This window comes from Bidens hawaiensis, unplaced genomic scaffold (assembly GCF_021521415.1).
Source record: "Bidens hawaiensis isolate Kalapana, Puna unplaced genomic scaffold, B.hawaiensis_p1.1 tig00005780_1, whole genome shotgun sequence".
Taxonomy (NCBI): Eukaryota; Viridiplantae; Streptophyta; class Magnoliopsida; order Asterales; family Asteraceae; genus Bidens; species Bidens hawaiensis.
In genome coordinates, this window is record NW_027491379.1 from 667,252 (window position 1) to 687,152 (window position 19,901).

At 35.0% G+C, this 19,901-nt stretch overlaps 3 protein-coding genes, 1 non-coding gene and 1 pseudogene across 5 annotated transcripts; 1 reads left to right on the forward strand and 4 right to left on the reverse strand.

Annotated features, from left to right (window-relative positions):
- Positions 1-73: 73 nt before the first annotated feature.
- LOC143630711 (uncharacterized) lies at positions 74-4,080 on the reverse strand. The gene is made up of 12 exons (XM_077099643.1): positions 3,914-4,080; positions 3,469-3,538; positions 2,603-2,799; positions 2,405-2,480; positions 2,111-2,194; positions 1,959-2,038; positions 1,758-1,884; positions 1,541-1,600; positions 1,392-1,442; positions 950-1,108; positions 669-801; positions 74-500 (listed from the first exon to the last, which is right to left on the reverse strand). Exons 1-12 carry the CDS (start codon positions 4,060-4,062, stop codon positions 328-330), a joined length of 1,359 nt encoding a protein of 452 aa, XP_076955758.1. The 5' UTR covers positions 4,063-4,080; the 3' UTR covers positions 74-327.
- A 2,768-nt stretch (positions 4,081-6,848) lies between these two features.
- On the reverse strand, positions 6,849-10,409 carry LOC143630712 (vacuolar protein sorting-associated protein 32 homolog 1-like). Its single transcript, XM_077099644.1, has 8 exons — positions 10,301-10,409; positions 10,047-10,175; positions 8,842-8,941; positions 8,505-8,590; positions 8,324-8,415; positions 8,135-8,249; positions 7,304-7,498; positions 6,849-6,991 (listed from the first exon to the last, which is right to left on the reverse strand). Exons 2-7 carry the CDS (start codon positions 10,116-10,118, stop codon positions 7,307-7,309), a joined length of 657 nt encoding a protein of 218 aa, XP_076955759.1. The 5' UTR covers positions 10,119-10,175; positions 10,301-10,409; the 3' UTR covers positions 6,849-6,991; positions 7,304-7,306.
- A 1,461-nt stretch (positions 10,410-11,870) lies between these two features.
- On the reverse strand, positions 11,871-13,374 carry LOC143630674 (non-specific lipid transfer protein GPI-anchored 14 pseudogene; annotated as a pseudogene). The gene is made up of 2 exons (XR_013153217.1): positions 13,010-13,374; positions 11,871-12,241 (listed from the first exon to the last, which is right to left on the reverse strand). The product of XR_013153217.1 is annotated as a non-specific lipid transfer protein GPI-anchored 14 pseudogene (transcript).
- A 4,879-nt stretch (positions 13,375-18,253) lies between these two features.
- On the reverse strand, positions 18,254-18,335 carry TRNAS-GCU (transfer RNA serine (anticodon GCU)). The gene has a single exon. It is a non-coding gene; the product is annotated as a tRNA-Ser (tRNA).
- Positions 18,336-18,504: 169 nt separating this feature from the next.
- LOC143630713 (uncharacterized) lies at positions 18,505-19,793 on the forward strand. The gene is made up of 3 exons (XM_077099645.1): positions 18,505-18,740; positions 19,025-19,455; positions 19,510-19,793. Exons 1-3 carry the CDS (start codon positions 18,528-18,530, stop codon positions 19,688-19,690), a joined length of 825 nt encoding a protein of 274 aa, XP_076955760.1. The 5' UTR covers positions 18,505-18,527; the 3' UTR covers positions 19,691-19,793.
- The last annotated feature ends 108 nt before the right edge of the window (positions 19,794-19,901 follow it).

Genomic DNA, 19,901 nt, shown 5'->3' on the forward strand with positions numbered 1-19,901 from the left:
CTTTAAAAAAGAATCAACTCAAACTTTTGTTCATGCTTTTCTTAAAGACATATCTCAAAGTGATGACAAAGACTACAACTAGATTTGCATGCATAAACATAGTGGCACTTTAAAAAATATATATATCAATAGAAATATATACTTTACACATCAAAAGAAAAAAATGTCACTAGAAATTAATACTTTCATAGCTTATGCTTTTACCATTCCTTAATTTCAATCAAGTTGTTGAATGTCAATAGATAAAAATTAATATAATCGGGTTTAAAGCGAAAGAACCAAAAATATGTGGTTCAAGATACGAGGCCGTTAAGAGCAAACACGTTCCTATTCCAAAAGAGGAACCTTCAAAGGTGTTAATCGAGGTTTCTCGAGCTTCATGGTGCATGTCACAACTACTCCCGCAAATGCACAAACCGCAGGTACAAGACCAAAACCGTATCTTGAAACAGAAAAACATGAACATATCGGGTTGCAGTTCTTCAAGGGTGCGGCAGTATCTGAAAAAATATATAAACATAAATGACTTAACCAAAAGCGGGACGTTTTTCAATTCAACAATAAAGGGTATTTTAGTCTTTTCACAAAAAATTAAGACTTTTTAACGGCAGTTAGCCTGTAGGACCATTTATGTAATATTAATAAGTTTAAGTGTGGCAAGGGATTACCTTGATATGACTCGAGTACCCATAAAGCAAGCCCACACGACACTTTGTCGAGGAAGCTTAACGATCCATACACAAACGCGCAGCCATTGACATCTTCACCAACTAGATAGCTTTGCATGCTTACTCCGGTGACCTATCATGTTATATTCTATTACTAATGTTGAAAAGTTAAACCGCTTTTGGTCCAGTTTCCATTTCAGGCACGTGTCCACTCGAAATAAAAACTAGACAAAAGTTAGTTACCACTTTGCCCGATTAACGTAAATAAAAAAGTGTTGTACCGATATGAGAGCATTAGCAATGCCGATGAAGAACGAAAGAAGGTACATTATATCCTTCATGTTGCTTGGCATAAAGAAAATTGTTGAGCCACAAAGTATCCACAAAACACCTCCAACCGAAAAGAAAACTTTTAAACGTTGGCCGGTCCATGTAAGCTCCTAGACGATACAAAGCGGAACGTTTTATTTTTAAATCAATAATCTTTGACTCTGTAGAGTCAAATCGAGCGTCTTGTAAATGTAAAATATATATGAAAAAGCATGTTTATAAGTTAACATCAAGATTGTTCTAATAATGTCGTTTGTTATGAATCTAATGCGTGTGAAGATTTTCTCAGAAACTTAACTTAATGACTAAAATTCAAATCTAAAACACGAGTGTTTTGACTCTCGGAAGTCAACACACATCAATAGTAATATCAAACGAGTTTTGAAAGGGAACCTGTAGCATGATGGAGACGATAAAGCTGCAAATGTAGATCATGGCTGGAATCTACCAAATATTCACATATAACACAAAAAAATGAGCTACAAATTGAAATTCAACAAATCAAAGCAAATCATATTTATATGAATCATATAAGTACATACCAGTGCCTTAGACGATTGGGCCATCCGAAGATCGTTAATGACATAGAATGCGAGAAATGACTACATTCAACAAAGATAAACAAATGTTACGCCTTTCGGGATTCTTGAAAGGTTCATATGTACCTCAAATGTGCATGGTTTTTTTATAAGTTCAAGTATATGTTTAATTGTTTATACTGCCGCGTTACAAGAAAACATAAGGTTTAGGAGACCAAACCTGAGACACATTGGTAATTATACGGGTAAAAACGTAGACAAGCGCAACTTGGTAGTATAAAACTTTCTTAAACCAGAAAGTCCACGCTATCTTTTGATAATTATGACCTCTAGAGTCTTCCCTCAATCTACAAACAAAAAAAGACTGATTAAATTACAAATTACGGCTAGTTAAGAGTATGCATTGATCTGTTAGGTATACCTCGGCTCTTTTGTCCCAATGTGAAACACAACCACAAAGCAACACCCAACGAATATTGACGAGTATGCAATCCAGCGATACTGTTAAGTTACAAAGGTCAAAGAGTTAATACAATGAAAACCAAACAAAAACATGGTTTTTCATATCGGTACCTGATTTTCGATATCGTCTATGGTTTTTGAAGGGTGAATATGGAAGACCGCAAAGGCAATGGCATATAAGCTAAGGTTGGCAACCTTCAAACGCGTTTTCACGAAAAAAAAAGTTGTCATTTTTTGACCTTTCTTAACTCCCTTGCATCTAACTGGTCTAACTCGCTCCATAAGCGAGTTAGACCAATTAGATGCAGGAAGCCGAGAAAAGATCATTAATGAAAAATCCATATATTTAATATCATAAACTAGGTATATAGAAAACAAATGTTTTTATTGCTAAAAGATGCTTACCATCGAAAATGCATTCCGGCAACTAGTCATAACTACCCTACTCGTTGAGTTAAGGGTGATGCAGTTCACCATAGACCTACATTGATCAACCAAGATTCAAGATAAGAAAATTTTATTTAATTATATTTGTTAATAATCTTTTTCTTTTTGGAAAGCGGGGGGGGGGGGGGGGGGGGTAAATTTATAAAAAATGATTACATGTGTGAGACTTGTGTAGCAGCCCATCCCACATTGAATACGGCTGCGAAGAAACTATAACCAATTGTTTGCAAGGTAGTGGACACGTTGCCGAAAATGACACAAGGAATACAGCTTCCAAATACGGAAGAAAACGAAATGGCTACCAGAAGAGACCCTGCTCCATGCCATATTTTAAAATGTCCAAACCTGTCTATCTACAACAAGTCCACCAAACAACACATGCTGATATTAAATCTTTCACAAAAATGATAACATATAGCAATAAATACCACACAACTCAAAATATATCATGATCCAAGATTTTGAACTTAAAACACACACAAGTCATATATGACACGACAGAAACGAAGGACAGCTAACTGAAAAATGCTACACATTTATGTTAGCAGAGTTTAAGACTTAATTTAATTACCTATCTGTTGTATTGGGATTTATGTTTAAACCGATTATTTTGGCAATTTATGGGACATCTAAATCATAAGGTAATTGTCACTAAAACAATAACCAAGTTTCACCTTTGTACCATTTTATTTTTTTACTTGCAGCCTCTATTACCGCTTTAAAACGTTGATGTGCCATGTGAATGGTGTAACTTAATTTCACCAAAAGAATTGTACTAGTGTTCATCAACTACTCAACACAGGTACACAACGAAGAATGCTATAAATTTATGAAACTTCGTTACACGTCGCTATACATTATTCGTACCGCTAAAAATCCTTTGTTTTTAAGTGACAACTTTTTAAAAAGGCTGAAACATTAAGTATGTACCAACTACCAAGTACCGCTAATAATATGTTGCAATAACTGTAAATTACTTAAATAACCCTAACTTTAATGCTATTATTTTTCAAGATACAAACCAGTTCACCAGCAAAAATAGTTGTAAATCCATCAGCTATCTGCCCAGAAAGCATAACAGTAGCAGCATCCCTATAAAAACAATTAAACTCGTCAGTCGATAATAATTTACACCGATAATATAACCAATGACACGCCTAACTTTCGGGCAATATCGCTCTATTAAAGAAAAGTAACTTTATACATACCCTAATTGATTAATCAAATTCGGTAAATTGTTTTGAAATGACATAAATGAAAGTTATGGGCGGACATAATTTATTAATTACTACTCCGTTAGAGTAAAAATGTTTAACGATCAAAAGTAAAAGTTACGAGTGTCATTGATTATTTATTAATTATTATCTGTATCTGTCAGTTTATAGTTAAGATTATTAAAATTCAATTTACGTTAAACAAATAATATAAATATAAATATAAAAGTAGTATAAGAAAAACATATAATACCTAGGGGATAATCCAATATCAGTCATGAAGACCAAAAGATAAGTAAACCAACAAGCAGCAGTGATGTCATTGAGAACATGACCAACACCATACAAGAACACAGACACCTTCCCTAACTCTTTTCCAGCCACCACCTCATCATCATCCATAATATATATACACACTATATATATATATATATCAAGATCTACCACAAACCATACAGAAATAATTAAATCTTGTGATCAACTTTCAAGATATACTATATTCTTTATTAATATTGTTTGTTTGTTATAAAGATGGTATAAACTATAAAGATAAAGCTAAAAGTAGTCAAAAGAGTGAATAATATTAATATTTGCGTGGTGTTTAAGAAAGGTGGATGCTATTTCTATCTAGCTTTGATCACCTTTTGCTGAATCTGTGGTGGTGTGTGTGAGAGAGAGAGAGTGGTGTGTTTTGGGAAGTATGGTAGTGTTCAAAAACCACCGCCCATAAGCACCAATGTAAGTTGGTCAGCCTTTGGAATATATGTGTATATGTAATGTAATATTAATGTAACATGTGGTTAGGTGACGTGTTTAAAGGAGGTGAGGTTGAGTTGGAGTCAAGAGTGTTTTGTTTCTAGCTGTGGATTTTTATATAATAATATTATAATATGTTAACCTTGTTGTTTTAGAGGATTGAGGAAGTTGTGGATAAGTAGATGTTGTTGGTGGTGTGATGGTGGTTAGTTGTTGTTACAGTTATTGTTGGTTAAGATGTTGGATACTAATTATGAGTAGTCACAAATTTAATTTTTATGTTTTAGAAGATTGTAAATGGAGTAATTAGTTGAATAACAAAAAATATGCTATGTTCTAATTTTAGCAAAGTTAATATATACTTCATGGTTTAAAAAACACAAAGTTCAAGGTAGGTCGAATGATTACTTTTTGTGCTTATTAATGATAATAATGATCTTAAAAATTGGATCCGTCAATATTGTTTATAAATGTTAGTTGTATATGTTTAAGGGTAAAATTACGGATGGCGCCAATGAAGAAACACTAAATGACCCCGGCAGATTATGGATAATCTTAGGGTCAGGTAGATGTTTCCCACGAGGGTTAGGTCCGGCAAAGATGGTTGTTCTTCTGATGACCTGCAAAACAGACACCGTGAGCTCGTCACTGAGAAGGGGGGGTACCTCCTTGTGACCACCCTCCGGCGTGAGAATCAGACTAGATTGCTCTGAATATAAGTGTATATTAAGAGAAATAGCTAGAGCAGATATGTGATGGTATATGATATAAGATGATAATACCGTTCCAAGGTGTTGGAGTATTTATAGCCGAAGGTAGGTTTCCAAGCAGGTACAACCAGCTGTATAATATTCCTTTTCCACCAACTGTGGGCTACGTACGTGCCATGCTGGTGGTTGGTGGGTAGGCAGCGGCTGATAGTGACATGGCCGGCTGTGTACTATTCCTTTTCCACCAACTACAGGCTATGTACGTGCCACGATGAGGGTTGGTGGGTAGGCAGCGGCTGATAGTGACATTTCGTACTAGAGCATGCTCCTCCTCGTACTGTTGTCGGTGAGCTGTCACCCTGTGATTGGTTCATGGGCTGCTTTGGTCAGATCTTGTCTATTTTGTCCATACCTTGGCAGGTATAGTACAAAAGATCTTCCAGAAGCGTACGGACTGGCTCATTTGGGCGGGAGTATTCCCGCCTTGCTCATTCCTTTTTCAGGTGACATTACTGAATTATTGAGAGTTAGTGCCTTGTGCGTGTAGCCTTGCTATTAGTGCGGGTAGCCTTCCCTGATGGCTTGTATCCGCAGCTGCGGGAACAGGCGGGGTACTTCACCATTGGGAGGCTTTCCCTGCGGGAACAGCTGGCGTACTGCGCGTAAGGTCTTCATCTCTCTGAGCATGGTGGGTCTTGCGGAACCAGTTGGTCCTTGCGCAGACGTCCCTCTTCAAGGTGAGTCTTGCGGGTCCAACTGGGCTCTGCTGGGACCTACCTCTTCATGTCTAATAATTTTTGAAAGTGAACATTTGTAATAAGGCAAACAAAAGAAGAAAATATGGTCACTTTTAATAGGACAGAGGAAGTATAACTTTTTTACTTTAGTAGTATTCATTTTATACAATAAATTTTACTAGCAATGTATTTGTTACAAACAATTTGAATTTGTTTAAAAATTGGTTCTAATAAAAAAGGGTAGACTCGTTAGAATTTATAAAAATATTATTTGAATTTGTTTAAAAATTGGTTCTAATAAAAAAGGGTAGACTCGTTAGAATTTATAAAAATATTTGTAAAATTGTGGGTGGGTGGGTGGGGGGGATATAGTGTTACTAAAGATTACTGAACATCAAATGAGCGTACAAGAATATATCTAAATCTAATAAATAATTAGATAAGATTAAGACATATATTTAAGCATAGTTAAAACAAGATATATAATAATATAACCAAACCAAGACCCATGCAGTTTTTAAGAAAATGTAGCATCACCACAATATATTTTATGGTGTGTCTGGTTACTTGCTTTTATTCATAAACCAACCTATAGAGAAGGTTTTCAAGTTAACCTTATAATAACCAACTCATAAAAAGGTAGTTTTTTGTGTAATATCAAACTCTCTCTGTATAAAGTTCATATGCACCCAAAAAAGATATTCCGAGCCTTAACCATTGCGCCACCACAAGATCTTAATATTAACTATCGATCTGTTGGTGATATTCTTATTTGAATATTATTTATTCGCGTGTGCCACATCAAACATTCAAACATCACCACTTAATCGAACAAAACCAACCTGAATCAACCTCAGTGGTCTCCCTTTCAGGTCCGTCCACTTTTACCCTATCCGAATATTCAACTAAGGTAAGTAGTTGTATCAGGAAAATAACAATATTAATCTCGAAGCAGTGTCTTAGACCTTTAACGTATAATACAAAACTCGATCATTCCATAACGTACTCCACATTCCCAAATTAATGTTTATTCATTAGTCTACAATCACAACTATACAATATATGATGTAACAAAGTTCTTCATGGTGATTTGAGTGCATCTCCAGCCATCTGCAAATAGACTTCTGACTGAAACCAAATCAATATGTATTTTCAAAATTTAGCAGGGAAATTTCAGCCCGTTTACTTATGAATGAGTCAATGTGGTAAAATGAGTCAAAACAGGTTGAAACCTCTCATATCAATTTATCGTAATAATATTATTTTTGTAATCATAATTAACATATTATTTATTTACTATACTTTTTGAAAATGATGATATAAAAGTGTCTTGTGAATCATCTTGACCGTACTAGAAACACCCATTTCAACCTGATTTGTTTTGACCCGTTAACCAATCTGTGCTCATATTACCCCGTATTGACAAGACAACTAACTAACCATTTAAAGTGCCATTTCTGCTTGCAATGCAGCGAGTTCGTCTTCCTCAGCAGTGTTCTGGCGATGAGCTGGACGTGTTGGTATCTTGCCAGCTGGCACGTGCACTGGAGCAGCAGGGGCGGTTGTGGCAGGTTGAAGAAGTTGTTCCTCCAACTCAGCTCCTTCGAGTTCTTCCAGTTCAGCTTCCAGCTCATCCTTTTTGAAAAATACGGTAAGTTGATTAGTAAGGGTATATAGACTAGGGCTGTAAACGAGTCGAGCCAGAGTGTGCTCGAGCTCAAGCTCGAACATAATCGAGCTGAAAAATCGAGCTCGAGCTCGGCTCGTTTAAAGCTCAAGCCAAGCTCGAGCTCGTCGAGCCGGGCTCCTTTAATTTTTTTTTATTTTTTATTTTATATTTTACAAATTTTGACATATAAAGACAAAAATTATAATTTTAACATACATATTATATAAAATTTATAAACTAGAGAATTTATAACTTTATATGTTTTATTTTAGTTACTCTTTTATAAAGTTTTAGGTATTGAGCGGCATAATAATATAATATATGTATAATTTTTATTTATTTATTTCTTGATATGCTAGTATTATATATAAATATTAAAATTTAAGGTTTAATCTAAACGAGCCGAGCTAGCGAGTCGAGCCACGAGCCGAGCTGATCCTGGCTCGAGCTCGGCTCGTTTATAATTCGAGCCGAGCTCATTTAGAATCGAATTTTTTCGAGCCAAGCTTTTTTCGAGCGAGCTTCGAGCCATGGACTTTTTGAACAGCCCTATATATAGTAAATTATTATGTTATACCGTAGAAAGAAGGTAGGAATGGTACCTCATCAAAATCAGCAGCAGCGCCCATTGGCGTTGCAAGTGCCTCCTGAATTAGCTTCATGTTTTCGGTTTGTTCATTTATCTCATCCATTGTCTTGTCAACATCATCAATATTTCTGCAGCATGATAAATTTTAAATCAGATACGTCTCAAAGAAGAAAACAAATTGCGTATGTTAAAGATAACTCACGTTGCCTTCTGCATGGCTTTCATTGCTGCTGCACCGGTTCTCAAAGCATCAACAGTCTCTGTGGTAGCTTTTGCACCTTCTAGCATGATCATCTGATAATCAATTCACAGGCGTTATTAATATTACAATATACTGTACATACACAATCCTTAAATATAATATTAATTTTACAACATCACACCTGGTCATGTATACGTAACTGGAAGTTCCCTAGCTGTTCAACTTGTTGTTCATATAGCTTCTTTCTCTTTAAGCATTGTATTGCCGCTGAACAAAATCCAAATATATGATAAAAGTATCAGCATTCAATAACTAGATTTTTTTTCATCCGTTAAATGTATAATATATTATCTAAAACAGCCTTCTCTGCAGCCAAATGAACGAAAGGTACACAAATAGGCTGCGTGCATCATTACTCTTTGAAAACATTATGTGAACCATAACCGTGCAACCGAAAGACTAATAAAACAACTTATTGCTTTGGGTATATATAAGATTAAATATATTTATGATTATACCCCTTTTGTTCTTTGCTTTAGTATACTCCTTGGCCTTCTCCACCTCTACAGCAGCCTTCTTTAAAAGCACTTTCTCTTTCTTTTCCAGCATTTCAAGCGTCTGCAAATTAACACGACGTGACACATGCGCAACATATATCAGAACCTATTCCTTCACAAAACATCAATATCTTCTCTTTCTGTTGATGATTCGATATATGGTCTCTTGGTTAATGTCAATTAATAATTTAGTTAATTTTAAGACGAAAGAAATATAAATCAATATTCAAACTCATGCTTGTTACGTAAATTTTACAACCAGCAAAGTTACAATCCTATCCCTCACGTCATGAAACATTTTAAAGATTAAGTGCATAACAAGTTTTTTATCAAGTAGTTAGATAATACCAGTGTACCACTCAAATAATATTCCACTAAAACATGTAATAAATACTACAAAGTAATCAATAATCCGAGTCATAGAAAGAACATAATCCTAAGAAATGTTTTAAAAACCGGTTTTTTACTCATACCGGATTGAACTACTATTAGGTACAACCGGTTACACCGGGAGGTTCAACCATCTGAATAGTTTATCTTATAATTGCCTATAAATGCAACTTGAACTCCAAAAATATCCTAATATAGATGATTCCATAATAAAAATAATCTAAAAGTTAAACCAGATTAAAAAATAATACTTCAGCACTCACTTTTAAAAAAATAGTCCTAATGTTTATACGTTTTAACGTTAATTGTTGGGTTAAAAGTAATTTTGAAAAAATATGGGCCATAAATATCAAAAATTTCTCAAACTTAAAACCAGTATGCCGGTAAAAACCAGTATTTTAGAAAAAACCGTCGGTTTGATGTTCTAGCAAACTGGCCAAAAATACCGGGCTTAAAATACCGGCCTGCTGTACGAAATCCGGTTTGCTTTGAACCAGTTTTTAAAACACTGACCCTTAGTGCAAAAACGTATCGATATTACACAAGAACCCTAAGTCAACACTTTCTCAATAATAACAATTTCAACTCAATTTACAATCCATACCAAAACCAAAACAAATAAACCGATTAAACCAAAACCCTTCAAGATAAACCACAAATCCCACTAAAACAAATAACAAAACACTACAAAACCAATCAATACACTTCCAATCACAATATAAAACACAACCCACATCACAAAACCATACAATATGTTATAAAAATCAAATCTTTACCTCATTTAATTTGTCTAGTGTTGTTACAGCATTAGCTTCTTGCTTAGGTTTTCCAAATACACGGTTAAACATGATTGCTTCTGTATAATACTCGCTTCGGTTGAATCAATTGGTGATAATATTCAAACCCTGTAAAGGTAATTTAAAGATTTAGATCTAATTGAAACCCTAATTAAAAACGCCCAAATTTGATCTATGTATTTGTAAATTGGGTTAATTGAATTACAATTAAGATATTATTATAAACAGCTTACCTTGAATCTGCTGAGAATTTGGAGTTGATTGTGTGAATTTGATCGGATGTAATCGAATTTGATGGATTGATTATTGGGTTTAAAGTTGAAACTTGATATAATAATAATAAAGGTGGGGTTGTGGACGGATTCACAGTTGTGAACGAACCCGACCCGATCCGACCCGGCCCGGCCCGAAATCTATTGACCCGTTTCATGGTTTGTAATTATTATTTTTTGTGTGTGAGAATAAAAAGGTTAGTTTATGCCGACTTAAAAGAGTTTGTTAGCGAACCTCGATGACATGAGGTAAGATGTGTGGTGGTCGTCTACCCGATCCGACCCGGCTCGAAATCTATCGACCCGTTTCATGGTTCGCAATTATTATTTTATATGTGTGAGGATAAAAAGGTAATTTTATGCCAACTTAAAAGAGTATGTTAACGAAACTTGATGATAGCCGAAAGATGTGTGATGGTTGTCTAAATATCATAAACAAAGTTTGTAGTTTCTTATACTTTATGGACGAAAGGTTAAATTTGAACAGACCAACATAATCTTATTGTGTGAGTTACTTTTTTGCATTGTTAGTTGAATTGGTTAGAGTTGTCTTATATGGTGTGAAGCGAATTTTGTGCATGTGTAGCTATAGTTTGACGTGACAAACCACGTGTGAAAGTGTAGATGATTTAATATCACAAATTCTCGAAAATAATGATACATTTAATAGCATAGTAGAAGATGTATGGAAATATATAGTAGCATGGTATAATACGCCTTCATTCTACGCTTTCGCAATTAAAGAGACTACAGAATATCCAAAGTTCTCAAACAGAGGTGTTAATGAGCAGAAATTGATTCAAACCGTTTTTTATCACAACTTGAAGTATCCAGAACGACAGAAACAATAAGGTATTTAAAATTTTAAAAGAATAAAGGTAATGGTAAGCAAAATAGTGGAACTAAGTAAAAACATTGAGCTTTCTATCGGCTACATCGAGAACAAAGTAAGTTGAGAAAATTGGTTTGTTATCTTCTCTTTTTATTTGAAAGTTGGTTACTATTCAATGCAATATATTTTAATATTGCTTTTGGGTCATTCAATCTATGTGGGACTCTAATTTTCTTCTCATGGGCTGCCAAATAAACCATCTTAAATATGAGTTAAGCCCACATTAACTCATTTAAAATTTGCACATTTCAATATTTAATTATTTGTCAATTTGCTTGTTTCTTATTGACATAATTATGTTGATGTAGTATCATAAGTTCATAACATAAAATAAAAATGATGTATCATTAGTTTAATAACGATGAAATAGACCAATGAAACAATAAGCGCGTATTAGAAGTTGATTCGTGTGTTTCGATATGGAAGAAATACTAAATGATCGTTATCGTTATAAGGATGAGTATTGGCTTACTGCAGAGGTTGGATGTTAAATTGTCACTTCATCATCATCATCATCATCGTACTCAGTATATCCCACCAATAGCAATGCTATGGTAGGGTCTGAGGAGGGTAAGATGTAGACAGCCTTACCATCTTTATTTTCTTTGTTTTTACAAGTAGATGTAGTAACTTTAATGGTTACAATCGCAGATACAATGACGTGTAAGATCGTTTCAAATCGAAATGAGTGTACTTATTATGTAAATAAACCGAACACTCGATAAAAATACACAAACGTACAAATATGATCAGGCAGTTAAAAAAAAATTTCATAACGAAAACTAAAGCGAATACACATGACATGACTCCCATAAGAATGATTTCCCTTTTCAACCAAGTTGTCCCTGTGCTACTCGTGCTACCGCTAGGTCGTTTACCAGAGCCACCACCACCACTTACCGCGTTAGCACTAGGCGTGGGACTACTAGCCGGAGCACCGCCACTAGAAGCGTGCCCAAATTGATAGAAAACTTGTGCATCCGTTGAATTAGGAGCCAAATGGAGAAGTTCTGCATACAATAATAAATTTAATATACATAAAAGCTACTTTTTTTATTTTTTAAAGTGACTTATATAACTATACACATGTCTATTGAATATCCATGATACCACAAATCCTTTCGTTTATACTTTACTATATTAGAAACTCGTATATTACATGTACTAAATAACAAAATATCAAATAATTTGAAATCAAGAGTTAGAACTTATAGAAAGATATAATTTTATGATAACATATAACTGAAATAGTGTATAGTTAAGTTACAAACTAATAATTTAATATATTTAAAGTCATAAGTCACTATATTTAGTTTGATATATTTAAGATGGGAAAATCCAATACAATAATATCTTAACGTATAATACATACGCGAATTCATTTTTCAACGAATCGATCCATGAAATCACATCCAAACATCTCAGAATCGTCAATACATATCCAATCAATCATTGGTTCACCGAAAAAAACAGTTGTGGATGGTTAATCGATCATTTTTTCACTTTTTTCACAAAGACCGTTTTTTAGCGTTTAATGAGTGTTTAAGTTTTTGTGAGCGTTTTCTGAGCGTTTTAGGTTTTTGTCTTTGTTTTTTTGCCTTTGAGCGTCTCGCGTACCTATCATACGTTAAGGCATTAGCGTACAGTAACTGCACCCTATTTAAGATATTATGTCTTATTACTATAAATAAGTAGGAATGAGAAATAAAAAAAACGGAAAAATAATATTTGGCTCACATAACTCGTTACTTATTTATTAGTTACAGACAGCTACTTACCAGGACATTTTGTAACATTGGCCGGGGTGTGGCACACAGTAGGTAGTCCTAACGCGAGAGTGACATTAATCGTAAGGCCTAAATCCGGATCATTTCGATCTTTGATCACGACACACAAACACTTCTTGTTGGTGTTCAACACTTGTTTCAAGCCACTACAACAATCCGGTGTAGGGGATTTAGCATTGCCTCCGACATACGGCAAACATGTGGCTAGTCCCACCAACTGCTCGGTGCACTCTTCCTTGTCCTTGTCATTTGCACCCGATGTCACGCGGCACAACAATATAATGGTTAGAAGTAAGAACCGAAACCATAACCGAACACTTGTTTGTGAACCCATTGGAATGAGAGGTTTGTAATGCAATGAGCTAGTGGAATATGGTGAAGATGGATAGTGTTGTGTGTGACCTTAAATACGAAACTTTTGCATTCAAATCGAGACAAACCAGAACTATCTTCTACATATAATTTAAAGTATGGACGGTTGGTTTAAATGATTTCTTTGTGTAAATGCTACATATCTTTTCTCTAGCCTTTTCTAGAATAATATTTTTGTATAGTGTATGTTTGTTTAGTTATGTTTACTAGTGGTGAATAAGGATAGGAAACAAACCCAAACTCGAAAACTGAAATATGAGACGGTATATGCATGGGTGGATCTAGCATTGTGCGGTGGCAAAGCTTGGATATACACGTCGAGGGGGCCAGACACAATAAGTATAATAAAATCATAAACTAGAGGGGGTGGGATCAAAAATTCGGTCGGAAACGGGTTAATTTACACAGTGTATAAAAACTTTTGCATGAAAAAGGATAAATATACACTACCGAGCATAAAAACGGAGGGGCCAAGTTCAAAATTTCAGTCGGAAACGGGTAAATTTACATTATGCATAAAAATTTTCGGTCGAAAAAAGATAAATTTACCCTACCGAGCGAAAACAAAGGGGTCGGGCTCAAACTTTTGGTCGGAAACATTTAACTTTACACCATGTATAAAATTTTTTAGACGAAAAATGATAAATTTATACCATCGAGCGAAAAAATAGAGGAAGCCGGGGCCCGGCTCAACATCTTTTGTGGCCTAAAGCGACACATCTTACGGGGGCCTTTACCGAAATAAAAAAAACATAAAAATCCAAAGCATAGACAATGATAGTTAATTGTACGAATTAAGGAATGAACTAAAGGAAGATGCCGGAACTTGTTAGTTGCTAATAACTAACCAGTACTTTTTAGTTTATAACTTTGCATAAAAACACAGCAAGATCACACAAAATTCCAGATTGCAGCATCATCTAGCTTTTGCAATCACCCAAAAACCCATAAAAGACAATGGAACATGTTAGCCTACACTTGAATACTATCAACATAAATCTTGATTCTTAGTTCACTAACTATGTTAGACACCCAATTCATTGGACATACACACACTCAGATGGTTAAGCATGTCCCAATAACATTCGTGAATAGATTCAAACTCAAACACGTCAGAGATATAATCGTACAAATCACGCATAATACTATCAACACATACAACAAGCATACAATGAATTTTACATGTACCAAAGCCTTATTGAACAGATTCCATCCGGTTGGGAGAATACGCGACAAACACAAAAAGATTTCGACGCGATGATTCGATTTGGAGGTGATTAAAATGTTTAAATAACCAAGACTGGGAATGCCGCCATTACTACCGCTTCATTGTTCAAGGACCGGGTCCGATTTTTGAAACTCAATTCGACGCTTCGTTTTACAAACTGACAGGGAATGAAAAATGGATTACCCAAGCCTAATTAAAACATAAACTTAACACATAAGGCTGCATCTTTTATAAAACAAGTTTTCATTAAAATCCATTCCGCTGTAGACAAGATGTAGGCCTAATAATGTAATTCAAAAATTAGGGGCCTTAATATATGGAGGCCTAATTTTTATGCTTGGGTTGCTTGGCACTAGAGTCGGCCCTGCCCTAGCCCCAACTAAGCTACGTCATTGGCCCTGTGGTAGGGAGGTCGGCTCTCCCCTCACCCATGTAAAAAATATAGTACTATGCAAAAATCCTGATCGGCACCTATGAGTATATATCGATCAATTGAGAAAATTTTATATTATTTTAAGCTTTCGTAGTTTAGATAAATATGATATTAGGTGAGACTTGTCTAATTACCAGAATTAGTTTTACACGTATCAAAACATAATAGATTAATATATTATATAGTCTTGAAATAAATTTGTATTTAGGTTTGGTTTACAGGTGAATTTAAGATCAGTTTCCAGATAAAATTTTAGCCGTATAAGATCATAGACGGGTATACAAGCAAACCTAATCCGCTACGAAACTAGAATTATTTAAAACCGGTCCTTTATGATCCTAGTGGTGAATTTGGTGAGACCGAAGGTAGTGCATATTATGAGCTCTATGAAAAGGTGCAATGTGAAAGTGGGAATGGGGTTAAGCACTTCACCAACACCAACCCACTAAGGTTTGTGGTAGGACATGGACATGGACATGGCTACTTTTTCATTAGCTTTTTGTACATGTTTCAATTTGCATTTTTTATTTTATTACAAATGATGTCATGCTTTGTTGGATGATAACATCAAAAAATGATGTTAAGGAAATGTTTTGGAAATAATAATAAGAAAATTGTATAGATTAACTTCATATATAGGTTAGCATGTTTGGTTTGATAGAATTCAACGAAATTCAATGAAATAAGATTTGAATTTCATTCATAAATCATAACCTCTTTAGTTTATGCAACTCACTGAAATATTAATTCAAAAGGATTCTTAAAGTACCTCAAATTTATTTAAATATTTTATATAATAAATAAAGTAAGATAAAAATAATTGAATAAATATATATTACTTAACCACAAAATAATAACAAGCCAAGCCAAGTTCGAGTATGAAAAACTACTAACGAGTTGAAGTCAAACTTTAAAAATAGATCTTTAAATCAGTTGAGCTCGAGCTCTTGTAAGTTTAACGAGCCAAATTTAAGTCCAGATAAATAAAAGTCCAACTAAGCTCGTCTACACTCCTATAAGATATCATTGCACCACCATTTTCTATAATATTTGCCACATTAAAACCAATAATGATAAGTGGTGACCTGTCGATATTAAATCATCTCCACCCCTATCTCTCGGAGGGCTCAATAGATGATGAGGGTCACCGGTTAGTGGAAAGCTAGGAAAATCATTTTTCTACCAACTTTATTATTATTTTTATTTGATATTAACGGCACCAACTTTTTTTTCTTTTAATTTTGACAAGTCATCACTTATCTTTATTGGTTAAATAGGAAATTAAGGGTTCAAATTTTTTGTGTATAAATATTTAGCTGTTAAAAAAAGAGTCAACGAATCCTCCAAATGAGTTATTGACTAAATTACACACAGGATACACTCGCCTTTCGATCAGAGGAAAACCCTCACGTAACGCCAACATCAGTGAAACACACGCTCGAAGGCACGACAGTGTGGTGTGATAACATTCGTTCAGTTAAAAAATCCAACTAGTGAACACCACTTACTTGTCTAGTGAATTAAATGACGAAGGCAAAAATCAAACTTGATTCACATAGAAAACCAAGTCTTTCCCTTACCACCCAACACCATCTAATTAGCCTTTTAACACCAACTAAATATTCTAATTAGTGCTTTCATTGAAAAAAATAATTTGTAAGGATTTTCAGTTTTGAAGAATTACACAAGTTATACGATTCTAAACCTTTAGAAAATAGAGATTTAAAAAAATATGATTTTATATATAACCTAATATTCTAGTCTCTAGATCTAGTGTATGTAATTGTGTCTTTTCCTTCATTCTATATATAAGAGTATTTAGACACTACAAATATGCTTTTGTATAGCTTATGTTACGTAATTTCGGTATTTTTGTGTCTGATAAAAAGATTATTATATTATGATTTTGTATTTTTTAAACGCATAGAGAAAGGGAAAAGACGAAATCCCGCACTAGGTAAGACCTTGAAAACCATGCCAAATAAGAAGGCAAAATTGTGTGCTTTTTGCCATTCGTCTTGATGTTATTTGCTTAAAGCTTAGTAATCACATGATTTACGTGTTTATCAACAAGTCAAATTGCTAAAAGTTTTCCAATAGAAACCTGAAATGCCTTGTAAAGTTGGACAATATGCCCTCACGTTATCACTCTTTGGCGAACTTTTTCTTAAATACAAGAATCTTAAAAGTTCAAAGTTACGAGTAACTAATATCTTTATAATGGTTTTAAGCTGCCTCTGAGGTTATTGGATTATAATACCATGACTACTTGACTAGTATGTATCATGATCATATACGTAAAAACTTGATTTATGATGAAAATGGTGAGGTGGTGGTAGATGATGATCACAATGTTAGGATGGTGATGGGTTGTGAACTTTTGATGATAGTGACGAATGACAATGGTACAAAAATGAGTTATAACAAAATTAGTTTGTATATAAACTATATGAAAGTTTAAAAAAATAACATAAAGAAACGTCGCCTGACCTATCTCAATGTTAGGACCTAGGATGACGGCGGATTATTACGATGGTATAAACTATATAAACAGTGCGGACCCAGAAATTATTTTTGTGGGGGTGACGCCATGACTTAACACTACTTTTAAGATGGGTGATCGGGATTTTCACACATAAATAACACTAAAAAAATTAAGGTGGGTGGCCGCCCCTATTCCCAATGCCTAGGTCCGCCTCTAACTATAAAATTAGTTACAATCAAATTGGGTTGTACAAAATGTTTAGCAAATACCATTAAAAAACATTTCTCATTAAAACCCCTTAGCATTTTTTTACACATAAAAACAAACATATTATATGTTTTGTTTAACAAAAGTACTTTTAACTTTAAGATTGTTTTTACACATTAAATTTCTTTCACATGTTAAGAACAAAATGATGACAAAAGAACCTAAAAAAATTGAACCGATAGAGGCGTTTATCGGTCCTTTTCGGTTTATCCAAGTTATTGGTTCCTTTTATTTGATTTGAATTAAACAAAAAACAAACCAAACCAAACCAAACCAAACCAAACCAAACCGAGTTTAGGTACTTCAAAAAATTAATAAAAGGAAAATTTTCCAAATAACCAAACCAAACTGAATAAAAGGAAGCAAATAACGAACAGATAAACTGAAAAGAACCGATAAACACCTCTACGAGATATTTTCCAATCAGTTTGTAAAAAACTAAAAAAGACACGACGCCTGAGAGATTCGAACTCTCGCGGGGAAACCCCATGTACTTAGCAGGCACACGCCTTAACCACTCGGCCAAAGCGTCGACATGTTATTCAGTCATAGTTTCATTCATAAAATAGTATAATACATTATACAAACCACCCATGTGCCACCATTGAAAACAACATTCACCAAATTAATCAATCAATCAAACAAACAAACACCTTCTTCTTCTTATTATTATCTTCTTCAATTACCACCACCAATCCACCATAAACCACCACCAGTCACCACCATGGATGACCGTAACCCTACCCCTCAAAACCCATCTTCCGACACCGACAACTTCCTCCTCGACAGACCTTACCTCCACCGCCTAATCCACCATCTCACATACGACACGTCATCATCTTCATCATCATCTCGTTGCCACTCGCCCACCTTAAAATCCGCCATTGATGCCATCCCTAGGGTTACCATCACTCAAGCTTTCCTTGATATCGATCCGGTTATTCATCTTCTTAATTACCCATTAAAAATCTTTTCTTGATCTTCTTTACCCACTAAAAATCTTGAAACTTGTCTCTGTTTAAATTGCAATTTTGCTATATGGGTTTTGTTTCAATTGCAGTTTTGCTATATGGGTTTTGTTTAGATTGCACTTTTGTTACATGGGTTTTGTTTCAATTGCAAATTTGTTACATGGGTTTTGTTTTAATTGCAGTTTTTTACATGGGTTTTGCCCGAAATTGAAAGAAAGATTATAAAGTTACTGTCTTTTTTCTGTTGTAGATGGATCGCAGCCTCTGTGCTGTTTGCAAGGAGCAGTTTGTAGTTAATGATGAAATGAATCAGTTGCCGTGTAAGCATATGTACCATCCTGATTGTATCCTTCCCTGGCTTTCCAATCATAACTCGTGTCCGGTGTGCCGGTTCCAAATGCCGAAAGAGACCGTTAACCGTGGTATGAGGCGGTCTAGGGTTTTTAGATTTAGGGATTTGGTGGAGGATGTGGATGATGAGGTTATGTTAGGGATTGGATTTAATAACCTCGAGAATCGATATTTGGAGTCCGAGACTATGTCGTTCGATATTGGACAGACGGTCGAGGTCGATGTGTTACCTGATTCGGATCGGATGGATGGTGTAGAGAACGCGTCGGGATGGCGGAATTGGCCTGTGAATGGGGCGGATGTTGGTGATGGAAGGAATGCGTCTGGTTGGTGGAGATGGCTGGTTAATGCGTGGGCTGTTGATGGTGTGGATAATGTGTCGAGCTGGCGTCATTGGACTGCGAATGGGGTGGATGTTGGTGATGGAAGGAATGTGTCGGGCTGGCGGAGATGGCCGGTCGCTGTTGATGGTGGAAGGAACATGTCGGGTTGGCGGAGATGGCCGGTTAATGCACGGGCTGTTGATGGTGCTAATGTGGGCCATGTTGATGTGTCAATTCCCTGAACTGTGCAGATTAAGGTATGTTATAAACACGTCTTCAGTTCGTAGTTATTAAAAGCCCTCGCTTCTTGCGCATAGGCCCATTTTTCAGGCGAGTCTCAATAAATGTGCTTCTAGTTCCTATGTGAGCACTTCGGCATTGTCTATGCCAAGAACATGAGAACATATCGCAAAAGAAACGCAAGGGTTGCTATTGTAACTTAGATCTAGGAGA